The sequence below is a fragment of the Anolis carolinensis genome, chromosome 3, assembly GCF_035594765.1.
Source record: "Anolis carolinensis isolate JA03-04 chromosome 3, rAnoCar3.1.pri, whole genome shotgun sequence".
NCBI classification, from domain to species: domain Eukaryota; kingdom Metazoa; phylum Chordata; class Lepidosauria; order Squamata; family Dactyloidae; genus Anolis; species Anolis carolinensis.
The window spans coordinates 207,880,285-207,901,726 of NC_085843.1; the positions used below are offsets into that span (position 1 = coordinate 207,880,285).

The 21,442-nt window shown below is 40.1% G+C and overlaps 1 protein-coding gene across 1 annotated transcript; it reads right to left on the bottom strand.

Moving 5' to 3' along the window:
* Positions 1-3,651: 3,651 nt before the first annotated feature.
* On the bottom strand, positions 3,652-15,483 carry rbp4 (retinol binding protein 4). The gene is made up of 6 exons (XM_003223784.3): positions 15,345-15,483; positions 14,810-14,956; positions 10,126-10,262; positions 9,125-9,231; positions 5,431-5,643; positions 3,652-3,956 (listed from the first exon to the last, which is right to left on the bottom strand). The coding sequence occupies exons 2-6, from the start codon at positions 14,939-14,941 to the stop codon at positions 3,940-3,942; spliced, it is 606 nt and encodes a 201-aa protein (XP_003223832.1). The 5' UTR covers positions 14,942-14,956; positions 15,345-15,483; the 3' UTR covers positions 3,652-3,939.
* Positions 15,484-21,442: the final 5,959 nt, after the last annotated feature.

A 21,442-nucleotide genomic window follows, 5' to 3' on the forward strand; every position in this document is an offset into this window, starting at 1 on the left:
ATTTGGGTATATAAACTAATATATAACTTAACATCAATTTTATCATATAACACACCAACCCTATAGAGTTTACCTCCCCCACCAGATTAAGTGTGACATTTGGAAAAAAGGTGTAGTGACTCTTTCTCTGACTTTTCTCTCCCCCACAACAGACAAATAGGATCAATTGGTACAGTAGAGGAAATATTGTTAACGATTTAATACTTAAATTCGCCCAATTGATCAAGAAAAAACAAAGAAGACATAACACCAAATAAAGATGGCCACCCCAAAAACGAAGATGGAGGATAAAAAATCCGCCTCAAGGAGAGGATCAATTCCAGAGGAAGTAAACTTGAAAAACGTAATGAGGGAACTCCAGAGAATTGTTGACAATCAAAAAATGTTTCAGGACCAAATGTTAACAATGAAGAATGACCTAACTGAAGAATTCACAGAAATGAAAAAAGAAATGAAGGGTCTGCAGGAAGATATCAAAGAGATTAAAGAGAAACTAGAAAAAACACAAGATAATTTCAAATCTAAATTAGAAAAATTGGAATTAAAGAGTGCCAAATTAGAAGAAAGACAGGAAATTTTAGAAAGGAAAGAATTAGAGTACCAAATAAGAATAAGAAGTATAGTAGAAGAACCAAAAGAAAATATAAAACAAATTGTAACCCAAATCCTAGCAGACCTGCTACAAATTCAGGATGAAGAAATGGAGAATAGCTTAGAGAGAGCATTTAGAGTAACTACGAACTTTTCTAAGAGAAACAAAGTAGCTAGAGATGTGGTGGTACAGTTTGATAGAAGGAAGATAAGAGAAGAGGTATTGAGACTTAGTAAAAAAACACTATTAGGTTTAAAGGAACAAAAGTAACAATTCTCAAAGAATATTCATCAAGTATGATGCAAAAATGGAAGAAATACCTCTTTCTCACGGAAGAACTCAAGAAACGACAAATTAGATTCAGGTGGGAAAGAAAAGAAGGTATTATGACCACCTATAAACAAGAACAACATTGGATTATAACTGAAGAAAAAGCCAAGGAATTCTATAAAATGTTAATGAAATTAAAAACGAAACCCAATCCAACCATCAGTCCACTGGAAGAAGAACGAGAAAGAGAAAAGAAAAGAGCGAGAGCCACCTCCCCAGAAAAATATACTACTAAACTCGGGACACAGCCGCCAAACCTAATAGATTTAGAAGAACTAGAAGGAAAAGAAGACTAGAAACAAAGTATGGAATTAAAATGTCACTCAAATAATATTAATGGATTAAATTCACCTAATAAAAGAAATAGACTATTCAATCACCTAAAGAAGTCGAGATTTGATTTAATCGCCCTCCAAGAAACTCACATCTGCCATAGACACTCCGCACTGTTATCCCAAAAAAGATTAGGTATAGAATTCTCTTCCTCAGCTAAGGAAAAAAAAGGGGGGGTAGTCTTATACATCAACGAGAAATTAAACCCTTTGCCAGCCTTTAAAGATGAGGACGGCAGATGGGTGGGCGCAAAAATCAGGCTACACAACCAGACAATTCTAATTTGCAACATATACGCACCAAATGGTTCCAAAACAACTTTCCTCGAAAATCTAAAAAAGGAAATAGATGAGCAAGAATATGATGACTTGATAATCTTGGGAGACTTTAATGGAATAATTGACCCAGAACTAGATAAAAAAGGAGCCTCGTTAAAAGAAGAAAGGAAAAAGAAAAAAAATCAAAATCAGGTAAACTGCCAAATAATTTCAGGAAGGCACTTCACGAATGGGAACTAAGAGATGCATGGAGGTCTCACCATGAAAAAGAAAGAGATTTTACCTATTTTTCGAGCAGACATTACATTTGGACTAGAATAGACATGGTTTGGATGACCCCCCCCCCCCCATTGATCCTCAAATTAGGAAAAATTAAAATTCTTCCCCAATATATCTCGGACCATTGTCCAATAGAATTCATAATAAATAAGGCACGGAGAAACTTTAATTGGAGACTAAATGGAAATCTTATCAAAACAGAAGAAGATATCATAAAAAACAAAAAAATTCTCAAAGAATATTTTGAAATAAACAACACAACAGATGTCCCTTCACAAACAATCTGGGATGCGAGCAAAGCATATATGCGTGGACATTTTATCCAACAAAATGCCCAGAAAAATAAATTAAAAAACGAGACAAAGAATAAAATATATGAAGAAATTAATATAAATGAGAATAAATTAAAACAGGAACCAAATAACGGGAAAATAAAACAAGTCTGGGAGATTATGAACATGGACAAACTAACATATTTACTACAAAACAACCACGGCAAACCGATGAAACAGACAAACTGGGAAATGGTCAAAAACTATCTGAAGGAAGAAAAATATAATGTGATTATTTAGAATAGAATATAAGACAAGACCTATAAGATACTGAATTAGGTGTTTTAAGACGAATCTATAAAGTAGAGACACTAGAAAGAACCGGTCAAAGAACTACAACATAGTTTAGAATTAATTAAGAAATCCACAAGATACTGTGCAGAGATGGAAGTCAATGTTATTTTAAGCTGGTGTGGTGGTTGGGTCCCTTTGTGCTTGTTTTGTTTTGTCTAATATTACTCTGTTATTATCCCAATTCCCTATTCCCCCCCTTACTGTCACGTTATTATGTGTTTTCGTTTTTTTATTTCATTGTTGGTTAAAAACACTAATAAACAAAGTAATTGCAGCTAAAGTCATACACTGAGAGTTGTAGTAGCATAGTAATGTTGCATCATCATGTACCTATGTCTCCCAATGCTTTCTCCCCGCTTCTCAAAAAAAATTTTTAAACCATTCAACTCCCCCCCCCCCCCAATGGGCATTTCTGAGTTGCAAGAGTGCAAGGTTGGTGGTGAGACACAATATGTCTAGCCCTCTTTCTGTAGGCAACATGTTTTAGTCCAATGGTTCCCAATCTTTTTTTGACCAGGGACTACTTTGACCAGTGACCACTCTCTAACATTAGTACTAAAAGGGTTACGAATCAGTTTTTGGTCAACTTTAGATTCAGGTTGGTTCTGATTCAGAAAATATCATTAGATAACCCACATCAGCCCTAGTTTCTGATACAGAACATACACCATCCAGTAGTTGCCATCTGATCACCCACAGAAAACCATATTTAATAATCTAGAGCTGATGTGGTCTGTCCAATGCAATTTTCTGAATCAGCACCAAGAATAGGCCTAAAAATGAAGACACCAAGGCGCCCCACTTCCAGGCGCCACATGGAACAACTCTGCTCAGAGGGAGGGAGGAGGAGGAGAAGCAGCAGTCAGGAGGCTTGTTGTCGCACCTTTTGTGGGTAGTCAGACTCTCTCTCCCCCCGCCCCCGACATCCCCGTTGCCTCGGCACTATAAAAGGGTTTCATGAGATCAATCGCTCTTATTGCAATGGTGTAGTAACGGTGAGGCTGTGGACCATATTTTATTTCTTGGGGACTACTGGTGGTCCATGGACCACAGGTTGGGAACAACTGTGCTAGTCCAACACTAATTACTACCAACACATTGAGAAAGTCTTTGCTTAATTGTGGTGATATAAAATTGCCAGGATAGAGTTGGGTAGGAAAGACCAATATTGAAATGGGTTGGGGTAATAGGCGCATTACATTTCAAAGTCATAAACGTTTGCAGATTTTTAATAAGGTGCAAGCTATAATATTAAAAGGAGGTAAGTGGTCTGTGTGTCAGATTACATACTATGAATCGAAATCCACTGGTAATGTGTTTGCAATGCAAGTAGTATGCCATTCCAATAATTTCCCTTTATTAAATCCCACTTACTTGCTAGCAAAATAAATGGCACAATTCAGATAAATGTATTCACTAAATGAATCCCCTTGAATGCCTTCCGACAAAACAGTTTATACATTTTACAGCTATGTAATGGCTCCCATAGAGTACATTCTTCTTAAGAAGAGCAGTATCCTAAAAAGAAAAAGAATCAGAAAGAAAGAACAAACAATCAAAAACCCTGATCAAAGTTCTTATCCAAAAATACAAAGAGAAACAGTTAATTAGTCAGATGACTACAGTCAAGTTGTAGTCAAGGAAGTGAAGAGCTGTCTGGTTTAGTCAGGATGTAGATTATAGATCTGATTCTAGATTTTAAGAATAGAAAATAATGCTGGAATTCTAGTAGAAACCAGTGGGAGGGGGGAAACAGCTGTAATTCCTCTCTCCCCCAAAAACCTTGTTGTGAGGAAACTTTCCAAATAGGTTTTTGGGGAGTTCTGAAGGTTAATTGCAATTTGATACTTCAACCCCTTTATGCTTAACAATTTAAACTGTGGATATGGCCTAAAGACACAATATAAAACATCCATACTGAAATTATGCTGTGTCGGGATGGAAGATTGTGTGAGAACAACAATGTGGGAGAAAAGTGGAATATAAAAGTAATAAAAGAAATAGTCTTTTTGGGTGTACTTTAAAAAAAAGAGAGCAGACTGGCACTCTGTACTGCAATTACAGATCCAAAATTGTTCCATATTCATTAGCACTACATAGTAATGATCGTGGCGCTACTGGCATGATCAGAAATGCTCTCCCAAACCTACTTTACCAGGCAGCAGCCACATCAAGAGAAAGAGATGATACATTTTCATCTGCCTCCCACCAGTGAGCGAAGCTGCAATAATAAGAAGTGGGATTCCTCTTATACTTCTTTATTGCAGCCTTATCTGGTGGGAGGGGGAAGGTGGAAATGCTATGCTCCTGAACCCATCACCAAATGAAAAGGCCTATATCTCTATATGTGGCTGTTGCCTGGCAAAGTAGTCTGGGAGGTAGTTGAGACAGAAGATGTTGCTGAATTACATATTTGTAACTAAATGACAATGTAGAATTTGTAACTATGTTGGTAGAATATGGGCATATTCTCAGAGAGAACGATAAGTGAACTTAACCAAGTTCCCAAAATTGCCAGAAAGTTTCAGAAATTGGCATGCTGTTTTGAAGGTGGAGAAGTCTATGTTTTGACAATGCTAGGTTCCAATTAGGTTATAATAGGTTGAAACAAATATCCTTTTTTCCTTTTGAGCCATGGGATAGTACACAATCTGTGAACCTCACAATAATGGTATGTGCTATTCATTTTAGTCCACATCAACATTTACTGCTAGTTAAGATGGTGATTTCCATGGTGGTCCTTGCTACTATGCTGTATTTGACATTTAAGTATTAATAGGGAATAGGAGGGCCTGAAGATAAAGAATCTGTGAGCCAAATAGTACAGTAAATTAAGGGGGGTGATGTGAAAATTACTAACCCAGTGTGGGTTAGTTTGTGCCCCTGTTCTTGTTGGCAGCAGAATTTTTAAATTACCCTTGTTTCATCTCCACACACACCCCCACCCCCATAACCAACATTTCTGTAAAATTCAAGTTAAAAGAGTCCTTACCATTGTGAACAATGACTCTGTACTGTCTCTCTAAGCAGATTTCTGTCTGCTTTTGTCGGACAATTCTTTGCACATCCGGAGATAACCCGTTCGGGTCCCGAGAGAACACAAAGGAGTAGCTGTCAGCACAGGTGCCATCATAATTGACCAAACGGCAAGCATAATGTAGAGCATATGTGTCATAATCTGTGGCTATTACCCAGTGATCATCATCTAGGAGAAATGGGGAAAGGATTCATGAAACGTAGCAAAATTGTCCCAACACTGTGGACTTTCCAGTCCTGCTCACACATACGTCATCCTGTGAAATGCAGGTGGATCTGTGTGATTTTATTAATTCTGTGGCAGAGGAGATGCTGCTCTTGCATTCCAATATTTAAAAACAAATAGGTTTTATCGAACACAGATCAATCTTCTTGTTTAAAAGTACTGAGTTGTTATACCTGATAGAGGTTGTGAGGTGGCTGAAATCAGATTAATAATTTATTTCGGATATTCAGATGGATCCGGTTTCATTTTGTAAAAATTCAGAAGGGTCCCATTTTGTTATGTAATCCGAATCTCTGAAGCTTTGTAATTGTTTCATTAAGATTTATTCCATTCGCAGCAATGGGGAAAAATGTGAAGCCCATTTCTCTGTAATTTTTATAGCTATCAGAATGAAACTTGGCACACTTGTAGGTGACATTTACAACTTTAAGCCTGGCAAGTTTCAGAATACTTCAGTTATTTACTGATTTTAAGGAAATGTTTAAGTTCTTACAAATATTTTTTTTAAAAAAAACCCATAAGAGATAAACAATTGAATTTCTGCACAATGCAACAACATAAGTAAGGCATCTATCTGACAAGGAAAAAAAAGGAAGCAGTTGCTGTTGTCAATCACATCACCCCCCCCCCCCCCTTGCCCTCTCCCGTCCCAGACAACTATGGAGTATGTTACACTGAAATAAACACAGCTTGAAATGCTCTGACACAAGAAATCTTTACTAATATCTCTGAAACATTTTGGAGGCTTCCATTTTGTTCTGTAATGCTTTGGAGGGGTCCTGTTTCGATTAGTAATTTGGAGATTTGTATTAGTGAATCATAGAAATCTCTGAATTACGAATCAGACCTCCGAAACTTTGCACAGCCCTAATATCTGAAGAGTATGTAAGTGTATCCTTTGCCCAAGAAAACGCTATGAAATTGATAGGGTCTCCATAAATTGCTGGAGGCTTTAAAGTGCAAAACACACAAAATGCAAATTTATGATGCAGCATTCCACAATCACATGTTTGCGGTGATCACATGTTTGGTTTTCAACTCCCATCAATCGAGGTGGATGATAAGAAGTGTAATCCTACATATGCGGAGGGATCCATATTGGGGAAAGCTTGCAAATATAATTGCATTCAGAATTGGGTAAACAGCCTCTAGTAAGTGTTAAGCCAACACATAAGGGATGAAAAATTCTTGCAAGTCACAAAAAGAGAAAAGCTAAGGGGCACTTTGTCTTGAAAAATGTGAAAAGGAAAGGGATAAAGGTGTACAAAGGTCACCTTAAGAGCCCACGTTTGAAGATGTATGAGAAAAAGGATGAGCTGGGTTTGAATAGTTTAGCCTGATAACAGAGATAAGGACAGCAGTCCTTTGGACTCTGGGATCAGGCCCTTAGGAAACTGCTTTTTTTGGCTTTGTGGCAGGGCAAAGGTTGAGTGCCTGCTGAAAGCTAAGGAGAGGAGGTGATCTCCTACAAAGGGGTGCATACCAAATCCAAATTACATCCTGGTGTATGTGATATTCTAACAAGAGTTTGTAGCACTAATAGATCTTTTGTGTGATCCAGTTGTAGGGGTCATAGTCCAATTAGTTAGATCTGACACAAGGGCTGGCCTGTGAAAGCTGAACCATCATAACCACGGCAGACCACAATTTCCACAATTGTGGAACTCCTAGTAAATCTGCTACACAACCAAGGATTTCTTCTATACTACTATCACAACAGGTTGCAATATCCATGAATACGTTGTGCTTCTTTTTAAATAAAAAATGAGTAAACATGGGATAGACTTAAGAGCTAGAAATATTTTGCACACAAACTTTTAGATGCCGTTATTTTTGAGACCCTATCAAAAGTAATATTTTAAAAACATTTTATCCTTTTAATGAGCTCATTTAATGCACATGACTCTACTTCTCCTCACTTTATTTCATAACAACAGTATGGGGTTGGTCAGACACAAAGAAAGATGGGCGGGAAAGTGAAAGAGATATAGATTTGAACCTGCATTTTCCAACTCCCAGTTCAGGTGCCTACCCATTAAACTACATTGGTTTCTTAATGTTTTTCTTGTCATCCCTGCATCTCCCAATCTGATGTGTGGGTTTTACTCATTTCTTGCTCATTTTTTTTTTGCTTTTCTAGCACTGATAATGATGATCAACCCAATTTGTATTGTCACTGTGCTGAAATGGGGTACTACGTTCTTACTTAAATGTAGTGTGAAAATAAAATTTCACATCAGCTCACATTTTCTCATCTTCACTGGTTACTTGTTTTACAAACCACAAATTTTGTATTGATTTCCCATAAACATTAAGCACCAAAATTATGAAACAACTCAATATAGCTCTCATGGGGAATATGTTCCTGTCTGGACCGCAGTTACATGAAACCACATATACTACTTTATGCCCTAAAATCATCTCACTTCTTCATCCATCATACCATAGAATACTGTTGGAGGAGCATGAGATTTCTAAAGAGGTATTCTCTGGAGGTATTTGCAAGGCCCCTCAATGCAACCTTATAGTAACTACAGAATTACCTAGAGGTAATTCTGTAGCAAAGTGCAACAAATTCCCTATGTATAGGTCAGTGAAACCATGGATGTAGATTCTATAATTATGGGGTCTTACTGTATTCCAATGCAGTCATGGAATAAAACATGTATCTCCATAAAGAAAATGTGAGAACTAAACATTGTGAACAAATTGGTCACTTCTGCCTTATTGTTATTATTATGTTTATTTATACCTCAGTCTAACATTAATATGCCTATAGTGCTGGTCCAGATTTACTTTAGGTGGGCATATATACCCATCAAAGTAATATATACATTTCAGATGACCAACTTGAAATAATCCATCACATTTAACAAAATTATTGCATATAGAAAAAAGTAGATCAGAAATAAAGATGTGACTTCAGTATTCTGTCCTTCTACCTGGTAGATTTTTCTCTAAGGGCCTTTCCAGACAGTCACTATATCCCAGGATCTGATCCCAGGTTTTCTGCTAGATTATATGAGTCCGCACTCCCAGTTAATCTGGGATAAACAGAAAATCTGGGATCAGATCCTGGGATATAGGCCTGTCTGGAAGGGCCCTAAGAAGGAAAAAGGAAGAAAAAAAACCCAGTGTGGTGATACGATAGGTCTACAGACTGGAAATGGCCCATCTAGCTCTACAATAAACTTCAATGAATGAGACAGTACATTTGAGGAATAAAAGCCTCCTCTCTTACATGTTTTAGGCTACAATCCCCAGTTGACCCAGTTAGACTTTCTTTTAAAGGGATATTGTAGGATTGCACAATTAGAATCATAGAATGATAGAGTTGGAAGAGACCTCATGGGCCATCCAGTCTAAACTCCTGCCAAGAAGCAGGAAAATGACATTCAAAGCACACTGAGAAAGTAATACTCACTTCCCTTCTGAAGATAGGACGCCATGCCCCAATATTTCATTTTGAACTTGGCAGGATCCTCTGTCTCTGTGAAAGTGCCAACCATGTCAGCACATACCTCCCAGTTACTGAAAAAAGGAAGAGATAGTCACAAGAGTATCCTTGAATATTTAAGCATAGGAATGGAGTAGTTGTTACAAAATGTTGAATACAAAATGGTAGGGGTGATTGAAAGTAAACATCCAGGATCCTTTGAAGCAAAGCAGGTCCAATATATTTCGACATTATGAAGGAATATAATGTATGAAGATGAAATCAGACTGGCAGTTAACTCTCATCTCAAACCCAGTAATGGCATGATATCAAAGTTAGCAGGGTTCAATGAATCCATTCCACATTTTAGTGGGAACTGTAAAGGAGCTATCCAAAGTGCTGAGCCAATTTAAGGGATAATGTTCAGGATCTCAGCATTTCCTTTGAAATTTGGGCTATAATTTGGAGCAGAATCATCATTGCACTGATATGAAACCACCAGTCTCCACTCGGTGTTGGTAAGGGGACCACATTCTCCACTGCATTTGAAGACAGCAGAACAGCTTAGTGGTCACAGGTCAGGCCCATGGAGTATATAGCTCTCTCTTCCTACTGAGGATGACAATCATGGCCGGCTGCTGCTGCTACATCCTCCACCTACTAACTCAAAGTGATTGGCCTAATGGTAGGGCAGAAGGCCAGTTAAGATTGGCCACAGATAAAAAGGCTCATTTTTTACTGCCTTCTCTCTTGCATGACCATAAACAGGAGCATGCAATAAGTGCATGCACACAAGGCAGAACATCCCATAGGTATCTATACTCTTTTTATACAGTAAGAATGAAATGGTAATAAAAATACAAAATTGACAACTTGCTTGCTATATTTTGCATGAAACTCTAAATCTGACTCTAAACCTGAGTGAATCAGTTCAGTTTGTCTAATGGTAGGTAGGGCCACAGAAATAAAAAAGAGTCTGGGTAACTTACTTGAAGAGCTCAACTCTTCCCCTGGCCGTAGCAGTCATCTTCCCATTTTCATCCACAAAAAACTGGGCTATGATATTATCCTGAAGAAACAATCCTTCAGGGTCCTTCTTGGCTATACCATACCAAAGGCCAGCATACTGCAGAAAGAGAACAGTATTTGTCAGTAGGCTTGTACATAGATTCAGAATGGTTGGTTCTCTTTGGCCAATCCGGCTTGTTTAGCTAAGTTTGGCCATAACAGCAAGGGCCCAGCCATCATGTTTTCTCATCCGTAATGGGACCACGTGGCAGCCGATCACGGTTCCACCTCTCCTATTCGGCATCACAGTTTTGTCCTAGCTTCAGTATATTTTTTTGGCTTGGCCTTTCTATTTACTCTTTTTGATTTTCCTTTATTTTCTTGATTCTTTTTATTTAGTGGAACTGACTGGGAGTTTGGAACATGCAGGATGGGTGGGGTGTGTGCACACACAGTTTGGGGCTTGGGAGAGTCACCCTTCAGCTTCTTTTTCTCCTCCCTTCTCTCCTACAAAAATACTTCTACAAGATTATTATTATTATTATTAGTAGTAGTAGTAGTAATGCCAGCAAACAAAAATAAAAACCTCATTCTTAGAAAACTACTACCACCTAATTACTCCTCCTCTAGAGTAAAAAGTAGAAACAGCTTTAAGGAAGCATTAAACCCAAAGCAGAAAGGCGTGAGGGGGAAAAAGGCACCACTCCAGGCAGGGCCTGACATGCAAATCAAGAGAAAAGAGAGGACCTTTTAAAAGAAGCCCAGAGTAGGAGAGCTCCATATCAATGCTCTTCCTTCCCTGGGAAGTGGGAAGCCTCCTTAAAATGCCTTAGAAAGCTACGTGCAGGGAGAGAGAGTGTGCACTTGCAGCGCCTGTAGCGTCTGTTTCCTATAGAGTCGAAACAGCTTTAATGTACCAAGTCTCCTCTACAGATCAAAGGGAAAGGATTGCAGGAAGAGTGGTATCTTAAGCCCTGTCTTTAAACCCAGGTGTCCTCTACAGAATGAAGGGGAAAGGATTTCAGAAAGAGTGGTGTCTTAACTCTGATGCTTTTAAATCCATGTCTTAATTAAGGATGTAAAGGCAAACAATGCATTGCCTAAAATTATGGGAAGGGAAGCCTGGGGACCCCCCCCCCCCCAATTGCTGCCAGTGGGCTGGATCTAGCCATATTTTCCAGCTGCAGTATGAAAACGGCTAACCGGCTACCCACCCGTTTTCAGGAGGCATGCAAAAACAGATATGGAGGTCTACCAGTATCTGGCCAACAGAAACGGATTGAGGTTCATTCGAAATGCACAAGCCTATTTCTCGGGTCTATGTATAGTAGAGGGATAAGGGGCACAGTATAAGGAATGAGGGCTGCATATTTGTCCCTAAGATGCAGCAGTAGAGTTGCCACCAGAATTTTCCCCAAATATAACTAGAAGCAAGTGGGAAGGGGTGGGGGTTTAAATTACAGAAACTCCAAAATATTTTTGCATTTTTTGGATTCTGAGACAAAATGTTCCTAAAATAACAGTCAAGGAAGTTTCACAAATCCTGCTTAAAATTAACATTCTGAGACTTGTGACAAAATTCAGAACTTTTATAAAAGTAGTGAAAATTCAAAACGTCGCTTCATATAGTTTTAAAAGAAAGACTCAACCATACAGGATAGTTATCCAGAAGTAATTATTAACATTTTTCTTTCCAAAATGGTTCCTATTTAAGTGCCTTAGTGTATGTTTAAATTGTTACAACATCCTCATGCTTAACATTCTAGAGGACTTGAGCCCTAGCTTCTTTGAGAGAGCCATCCTCTCAAACTTCCTTTATGGTGGTATTCCTTTGCAATTTCCACTATTAGAGGTAAGTATACTCCCCAATATTTCACACATGAAAACAAGAACATGTATGGCCAGACAACAGCAGAATGTGGTCAAGATGGTGACAATGATTGAAGAGAAAGAACATACAAACTGTGGCAGTTTGCAACTATTTACTTTTGCCCAAGTCTACTGGGAAGAAAAAGTCTTCCCCTCATACTCTCCCCTTGCTATGTTAATTGAATACAAACTAATGGAAATTTGTTGGAAATGAAGTAAGCAGAGGACAAAGGAGAAAAATGGGGAGAAGGAAGAGAAACTGGAATATTTTGAAAGCAGCTGAAAGCAGCTGAAAATGTGGATATAGAGAATTAATTGGGAATGTCCTTGGATATCATCCACATTTGAAGCTAGATATGGATAAGGCTGATGACACTATGCAAAGTTCCTCTCTTGATCTCCAGTTTTGATAGAGATTAATAACAAAGCCTTTACAGAAAATGGAATGTATGTGTTTGTGTTTGAGAATTTGAGGTTGGTAAAAGAGATGGCATCCTGCAGGCATTCTAGGAAACAGCAAAGGGCATAAGGACAACAAAGGGGGAGCAGGAAACCTTTGGACTGAGTATGATGATCACGAAATAAGAGGAGGGGAAGGTGCAAGGCCACAGAGAACTTTGAAGTTGAGGACAAGAACCTTGTTTGTGTTGGATTCAGGAGCAGACAGATAGTCAGGGATTTAAGGACAGATATGTAATAAAAGCAATGGGATAGGTTTTGGCAGCAAAAGACCTAGTTAAATAACAAAAGTTCAGAGAGGAGAAGGTTGCAATGCCCTCAGCAAGAGATAACCTTGGCATTTCGGCCAAGGGAGTGAGAGAGAAACGTTGTAAAGGGAGAAGATCATAAGCGCGGGATGGATTCAATATGGAGAACAAATGAGAAAGAAAAACTCCAAGATAAAGCCCATCCAACCTAGCTGTCCCAAAATGCCTATGATAAAGTTGCTAATGGATAAGGACAGTGGACATGGTGAATGGATGGGTGGGCTTGGGGAAAAACATTATCCAAGCCAAAATATCAGGAGGTCAGTGGGAAAGAGCAATAGAATTGTGTCCATTGTCTATAGGTGGTACTGTACCCTTGTACTGGCTGAACTGCTGACCTGAAGGTTGCTAGTTCGAATCTGTAAGACTGGGTGAGCTCCTGTCTGTCAGCTCTAGCTTGTGAGGACATGAGAGAAGCCTCCCAGTTAACACATCCAGGAGTCCTCTGGGCAACATCTCTGGAGACAGTCAATTCTCTCATACCAAAAGCAACTTGCAGTATGTTCTCAAGTCGCTTCTGACATGATAAAAAAAAAAACTGAATGCAATTGCCTTGGATAAGCATAGAGATTTGTAAAGTAGAACATGGAAATTTATTGTCCCTAAGAACTCTTTCACGGTGATTCCCACACCTCCATATGAAACCAACAGTATGAAGTTGTATAGTACAACTGATTTAAGCATCACTTTACACGTGCTAGTGGTGCAGCTCATTAGAAAACAAGGAAATTAGGGATTAATCCTATCTTTGATTGTGAACATTCTGCAATCATGTAATGTATGTGATCATATATGTTAGCTACTTTACTTTACCAAATATGTTTTAATGTTCTGATTGGGGTAGGTGGGACAACAATCTAAAGAATTTATCCTTTTTACAAGTCTTTGCTTAAGTACAAATTCCAGAAGAAAGAAGAAGAAAGAAGAAGCAGCAGCAGCTGCTTTATTTATACCCCTCCCTATCTCCCGAGGGGACGCAGGGTGGTTTACAACAGATATCGGCCAACAGTCAATGCCATGAGAAGCTGAACAAAGACAAAAATAGCCAACCCCCCAAACCCCCAAAACAAATCCACATCTACATCAGAAATAATAACACATTATACTGCAATATTACTAGTAATATTCTGATTGATTTTCTCTTTTGCTCTGCATCAGCCCAAGAAAAACAAAGGTTGGCACTTAATATGACTTTCTTTCTCTGCATTGTGGAAAATTGTTTCCAATTAAATTTTGGTTTTAGTGATGTCTGGAAGGGCCCTTAGGTTGAATCTACATTGCTCTATATTCCAGAATTTGATCCCAGATTATCTGGTTATCCCAGATTATCTGGCAGTTTAGACTCATATACTGGTAATCCATTTCAAAGCAGATAATCTGGGATCAAATCCTGGGATATAGGGAAATATAGAAGTGGCTTGTGACCCCTTCCACACTGCCCCTATATCCCAGGATCTGATCCCAGATTATCTGGCAGTGTAGACTCATATAATCCAGTTTAAAGGAAATAATCTGGGATCAGATCCTGGGATATAGACAGTGTAGAATGGGCATAGATTTTAGCCGCAAAGTAAGTAGCAATAGGTCACAATATACTAGGTAAAAAGGTAAAGGTTTTCCCCTGACATGAAGTCCAGTTGTGTCTGACTCTGAGGGTTGGTGCTCATTTCCATTTCTAAACCAAAGAGCCAGTGTTGTCCATAGACACCTCCAAGGTCATGTGGCTGGCATGACTGCATGGAATGCTGTTACCTTCCCACCAGAGTGGTACTCCTATTTGCATGTTTTCGGACTGCTAGGTTGGCAGAAGTTGGAACTAACAGCGAGTGCTCACTCCACTCCTTGGATTCGAACCTGCGACCTTTCAGTCTACAAGTTCAGCAGCTCAGAGCTTTAACGCACTGCGCTGCTGGGGGCTCCAATATTACTCTATTTAGACATCTGGAATGCAAGAGAAGGAAACTGACAGGCAACTCACAACTTAGAAATGCACGGTATAGAAGAGAATAAAAAGGGATGAAACACCTACTCGGGTTTTGTCGAAGTTTTCCTGCACTCTGAAATTGCTCACTTGACAGTCACGTTGTGCTTGGCACCTGCTGTTCAACAGGGCCAGGGCTACCAGCACAAGCCAAGCAAGGAGTTTCCTTGCGCTTCCCATCTTGTTCCTCTGTACCTGCAACAAAGATATACAATATCAATAAACCCAAAGAAGAAATAAAATGTATCCCACACAATGTAAAGTGAACCACAAACAGAATACTCTTTAAAGCACGTAGAACAGTGGTTCTCAACTGTGGCTTCCCAGATGTTTTGACCTTCAACTCCTAGAAATCCTAACAGCTGGTAAACTGTCTGGGATTTCTTGTAGTTGTAGTCCAAAACATTGGGACCCACAGGTTGAGAACCACTGACGTAGAAGCTGAAACTGAAAAGGGTCCTCATAAACCCTTTAACCAAAGTTTTAAAAGCCCATGCCAACAACAACAACAACAAAAAGTCCCCGAATTCTGGGGCCAGAGTCAGGCTTGCTACTTTCTTTCAGCTTTAAGTTTCATAATCACCAAAGAATGAGGATTCAAAAAACAGCAAGAAGAAACGTGTCAGTCAAGGGACACTGGAAATCTCAGCAGCCAAGCTCTGCTACAAATGGGAAAGGAGCACGAGTGCAAGCTTTATAGTACTGGGTGGGTGGGTAGGTGGGGAAAAGGGTTCTTATGAAACCCAGCAGGCAAAAGATCAATATTGTTTAGGGGGAGGTGATGGGAGAGACAGGAGTTTGATCAGTTCCAGCTGCTAGTTGAGCTCTTCTCACAACAAGTCTTGCATAACTCCACAGCAGAAAGCAGAGGGAGCTGTTGTTGTGATCTTTGATCCTGGCTGTTGACTTGTTAGGTGGCGTTGCAAGCACATGATTCTCCCTGGGATTTAGACCAGAGGATGCCTGTATGTGAGTTTGTAGAATACAAGCTGGAAAAAAAACCACAAAGACAAAAGAGGCAAGATATGCAACAAAAACAGCTTGAGGCTTGGAGGCTGAGAGATGCTAAAAAATGGAGAGAGAGAGAAATGCTATCTTCTGGTACCATAAAGAATAACACATTTGGGTTGCTGTGAGTTTGTCGGGCTGCATGGCCATGTTCCAGAAGCATTCTCTCCCGACGTTTTGCCCACATCTATGGCAGACATCCTCAGAGGTTGTGAGGTCTGTTGGAAACTAGGCAAGTGGGTTTTATATATACAGTAGAGTCTTACTTATCCAAGATAAACGGGCCGGCAAAACATTGGATAAGCGAAAATCTTGGATAATAAGGAGGGCTTAAGAAAAAAGCTTATTAAACATAAAATTACATTATGATTTAAATTAAGCACCAAAACATCATGTTTTACAAGAAATTGACAGAAAAAGCAGTTCAATACACAGTAATGTTATGTAGTAATTACTGTATTTACGAATTTAGCACCAAAACATTGCAACATTTACTACAAAAACAATGACTACTAAAAGGCAGAAGGTCTTGGATAATACAGAACCTTGGATAAGTGAAGATTGGGTAAGTGAGACTCTACTGTAACACAATTGATTGGCCTACACTTTCACAGACTTCATCATGGAATACATGGGGTATTGTAATAGAGGGTACATACATTGCACAACTATAGTCGTCTGATCCCACTTTAAACTGGTATTATTCCATCCTACAGAATCATGGATAGCTTGGTGAAATACTTTCTCTTAGTGAAAGAGTCCTCTGCCTGGTTGCAGAGCTGTGGTGCAAACAATGTTAAGTACTCCCCATACTATTGTTGTCGACCGCACTTTGGGGGATCGGGCCCTTAAAGAGAGACCCGACCCGGTCCTGAGGGAACGGACCTTGGCGAAGCCAAAAGGAGAATATAAGCCGCAATACAACCTGAAGCCTGAAATGAAGAAGGTCCGCCAAGTTGAAGGAAAATCCGCCAAGGAGTTTTTATTGAGCAATTCAGCTGAAAAGGACGCTAATAGCGATCATTCAATCTACTAGCGCAACATATGTTTCAAATAAAGCCATATTTATACAATGTTTTGGTCTGACAGCCCTTTGAATTTCCCGCCCCGCTTCCCTGCCCATCAGATCGCGGATAGGCTGAGAGTTTGAACGAGGCGGGCTTTCGTTTCCCGCCTTGCTCTGCTGGCCCAATGGGAAGCCGCTTTTGTCCCCACTCGGGCCAATCAGAGAGGAGGAGGCGGGAGCTATTGAAACAATGTGGTGACCGGACAGGAAATATCAGATTAATCCTGGCCCGGCCGATTTCTAAAGGAATTAATGGCACCCATCAAGGGTGTCCGGGGTCCTGTCACGTTTACAGATTTTAGATATGCCTTGGGGTGTCAGACGGGAAGTGGTGATGGGTGGTGATGAGCCGTCATTGACGGGCCCCACAGGGTGCCTTCCAGCGGCGTCCTGGCCTGGGATATGACAATGTTTGCCTTGGGGGCGAGTCACCTTTTGGAATTTGGTGACTCTAAACCCTATATTGTCCATGCGATCGGAATGAGATTGGATTAAACTGTGGCAGATTATCCTTTTGTTTTTGGGAAGGGAGGTCTGGGTCATAGGGCTAAGGTTCACGTTGGGGTCATAATATTTCCCATTTGATTTCATGATTTGGCAATTATATGGGATAGAATGAAAATTAAAATAAAGTTGGAACATAAACCCAGCTGGGAAAAACACATATTTTCCGGGGATCCCAAAGAGTATAAATACATATAGGCAGATAGGTAGATTTCAAGGAGGAAAGGGAGAATCCATAGAGGGGGGGTTACATTGCACAAAGGGGAACCATGAATGATATAAGCAATAGAAAACATTTGATAAGGACGAAGTTCACAACATCTGGGGAACCCGATATGGAAATTCATAAGAGTGGAGTTCAAGCAGCATAATTTCACAATCCATGAAGTTAGCCCAACGATTAGAAATTCATACAACAGTGAGTCATGAGAGTGTCCAAGTACATAGAATATGAAAATTCATGGATACATGAGGAAAAAGAGTTCATCTGTGATGGGAGGAATTCGTAGAGGTGGCATGGGGAAGAGGCACATGTGGGTTGCAGTCTTTGGAAGTATAGGATTTCATAAGTCCAGGGGTAGGTCTGGGGAAGAGTGTTCTTCTCCTTCATAAAATCATGAAAAGTATGAATGAAACGTGGAGGGCATCCGTCCGGGCACCCCCTGGCAGCTGCAGAGAGGGTAAGGGTACTTGGAGAACTATGTCTCCCCCGCGAGAGAGCGATTCCCCCATCCCCAGTACACAGAAAGGGGCTAGGGATCTCTTAAACCCATTCCGCGGGCTGCGGGGAGAGGAAAGTCCGGGATAAGGCAGCAGCTTGGCTTGAAAGGAGCCGTCGGTCCCGTTTGACAGTCAGCTGTTGAGGTGCCGAAAACTGGACCGATTCCAGTTCTGCTGGTTGTCTTCGAGTCAGGAGCCTTAGAAAGGGTTAGGACTAAAAGAGGAGCGTTCTAGGGGTAATTTTGATAGAGATATGAGCCAATTTGTATCGTCCGCCATGTTAATCTATGGCGGAGAAACCTCAACCGGAGTTAAAAGGACGGGAGGGAGAGAAACTGCATGCAAAGGAAGGAGTCAGAGGGAGATACTAAATAACCAGATAGAGAGTGTTATTGTTAAAATAAATGCTACTTTTATTGGGGGATTTTGTTACATAGTTCAGGGAAGGGGAAAGTGAAGAAAAAAGTCTTTTAATAATAGTCTGCTGCGGTCCCGCTTCGTTCCTTTGGAGAGTAACCTGCGGAACTCTCCGCTGCGTTTTTTAAATTAATTTAAAAGCCGGGGTTTCGGTCATCACTATAAAGTCTATAGGAAGGAGCCATAGTAATTAAACTGGTTTCAAACTTCTATAATTGTGTAATGTGAATCCTGTTGGGGTTTGTAGATGACAGATAGAAGCTCTTATGTGTGCCCATGAGCCCAGAGACACCCTGCAGAATGATGCACCACTCAGCCTTGCAGAACACAGGGACTTTTACTGATTCCAAAAGATCAACAGAACAATGGTATTTACAATAGTCCCTCTGCTTACAGAAATCAGCAGTTATAGGCAGTCCTTTCTTAGTCAGTATATCTGCTTCAGTGAAGGTCAACAGTAATCAGGGCCTCAGAAATAGTCAGGCCTCTCTGAGTACAGAGAAGACTCTCTCTCACACACACAGATAAACCTATTCAAACTGGTTCTCCAGCAGCAGGATAGCAACAGTTACAAAACCAATTCCCCAGGTCCTTGCAAATTCAGCCAATCAGCTTCATGCATTTGATTTTCCAGTTAACACACATATAGTATTCTAGCAGACCATGACAAATGCATCTCTCGGGGCTCTTCCACACAGCCATATAACTCAGAATATCAAGGCAGATAATCCACAATATCTGTTTTGAATTGGATTATCTGAGTCCACACTGCCATATAATCCAGCCCAATGTGGAGTTTATATAATGTAGCTGTGTGGGCCTCAGTTGACGGGTTGGGCAGATAAGTGAGGGGCTTAACCAGGGGAGTGAAAAGCAACTCAGATACAGAAAGTAAAAACACAGCAACCCAGTGAGTCCGGCCATGAAAGCTTTAGACAACACAAAAAATCTATAGTTTGTGATTCTGAACTCCTGTACCTCTTCCCACTGACCCAGAATGAACTATGGTTTGGGAGCATGATCTGGATATGTGCCATCTTGCAGGGAACATGCCTATCAGGTACAATCCAATTCCACTACAATATATTCATGAATACATGACACTGTTCGGACCCATCTTTGCATCTGACATTCTATAGTGGGCCTTTGGTATCCTCTGGAGTTTGGTTCTAGAACTTTCTGGGGATACAGGAAGAATACTGTAGAGCATATGCATGTTTAATGTGTATGTGTGTGGTACACAATATTTGTGTATATGCAGAGACATGTATATGCATGCAGAATACATACAAATGTACAGAACTGTGCCACCTTTCTCTGTAAACCACAACTCAGTGTTCATTCCCCATTTCCTGCGTTGTTTACAAACTTATTTTATTGTTATATAAAAAGTCCCTCCCCTGTTGCCAATCCAGTCAATTTGTGTCGCCTCACAGTCAATATTTGTTCTGAAGTTTCAACATCTCTAGAAGCATTACAGAAACTCTGTTAAATATTCTCCAGAGATGTAATCCAAAGTGGGTTGGGATGAAAACAGCACCGATCAAGATGAAACAAGATGAATGCACCCAAATCTTTTAGAACGGGTTCTCAAACTTTTTCAGTCATGGAGCCCTGTTTGAAGCAAAAGTTTCACATGGAAATGTTTATATATTATATTATTTACTAGCTTGGGTACCTGACATTGCTCGGCTTATTTGAAAAAGTCATTTTTTTAATTGTACAAAATGCATAAGATTCTGGATTAACTACAACTGACATCATGCCAGGTTAACCTCGTGAAATTTCATCAGTGCTTACAGTTGTTATGTTTGACAAGTTTGCTCTGGATGCATCATCGGTGGGGTTTAGTATGCTCTCTGGCTGTAGGGTAAACTACAACTCCCACCATTGTGAGTCAGTCCCCTCAAACCCCTCCAGTAGGTTGAGTTCATCATGGGGGTTTTGTGTGCCAGATTTGGTCCAGATCCATAATCGGTGGAGGTCACAGTTTCTCTTGTTGTGGGTGAACTACAACTCCCAGAAAAGAAAGTCAATTCTCCCAAACCTCTCCAGTAATCAAATTTCAGTATATAAGGTATGTGTGCCAAATTTGGTCCAGATCCATTGGTGTTTGGGTTCACAGTGCTCTCTGGCTGTAAGTGAACTACAACTCCTATGAATCCCTCCAAAGACCTCCAGTATTTTTTTCTTGGTCACGGGAGTTCTGTGTGCCAAGTTAGTTCCAGGTGCATCATTGGAGGAGTTCAGAGTGTTCTTAGATTGCAGATGAACTATGCATTTCCGTATCTACAACTCCTATAAATCATGGTGAATTCATCCCAAACCTCTCTAGTATGTTCAGTTGCTGATCAATTCATCTGTTTGCTGTGTGCCACAGAAAAGAATAGGCAAGGGTTATGGGAGAGGCAATGGGTGGGATCATGCAGATTCCACACCAATTGAGAGAGTCAGAAACACTGGGATGCTTGTGATGGAGGAAAAACAGAAAATCTAGAATGAAACTGTCCCCATATGAAAGCCTTCACTTGGGTGGTGGGCTGTATGCTGTTTGTGGAGGACACTGGCAGGGTTCTTGGACATGTTCATGGTGCTCTATATAACCTGCAATGTCATTGGAAAGAGGGCCATTGGTGTCTTCTGCATAGTGGGAGCTATAGCTCTTTGTGGAAGTGGGAGCTTGTCTGTGGAAGTGGACACCCCAGCCACATACATACATACATTTTTTCACTTTTATTATATGTATAGATAATGTATCAGACATGGGCCGGGCCAGTGGCAGATGGATGGAGAGTGCTTGTGTGAACTAATTCACATAGTTCAAAAAAAAATTACAATCTTTAAAATGAAGAACAATTTTAACTAACATAAACTGAACAGTATTTCAGTAAGACCCCCAGGGCTATTCAGTCCAACTCCCTTTTGCCATGCAGAAAAAACACAATGAAAACACCCCCAACAGATGG

Excerpts from the sequence above, each read along its gene's own strand:
- rbp4 (XM_003223784.3), bottom strand. The coding sequence starts at position 14,941 with ATGGGAAGCGCAAGGAAACTCCTTGCTTGGCTTGTGCTGGTAGCCCTG. Across the intron at positions 10,263-14,809 it reads AAAACTTCGACAAAACCCGA|TATGCTGGCCTTTGGTATGG; the intron begins GTAGGTGTTTCA and ends CTCTTTCTGCAG. Across the intron at positions 5,644-9,124 it reads GTCCTATCTTCAGAAGGGAA|ATGATGATCACTGGGTAATA; the intron begins GTGAGTATTACT and ends CATTTCTCCTAG.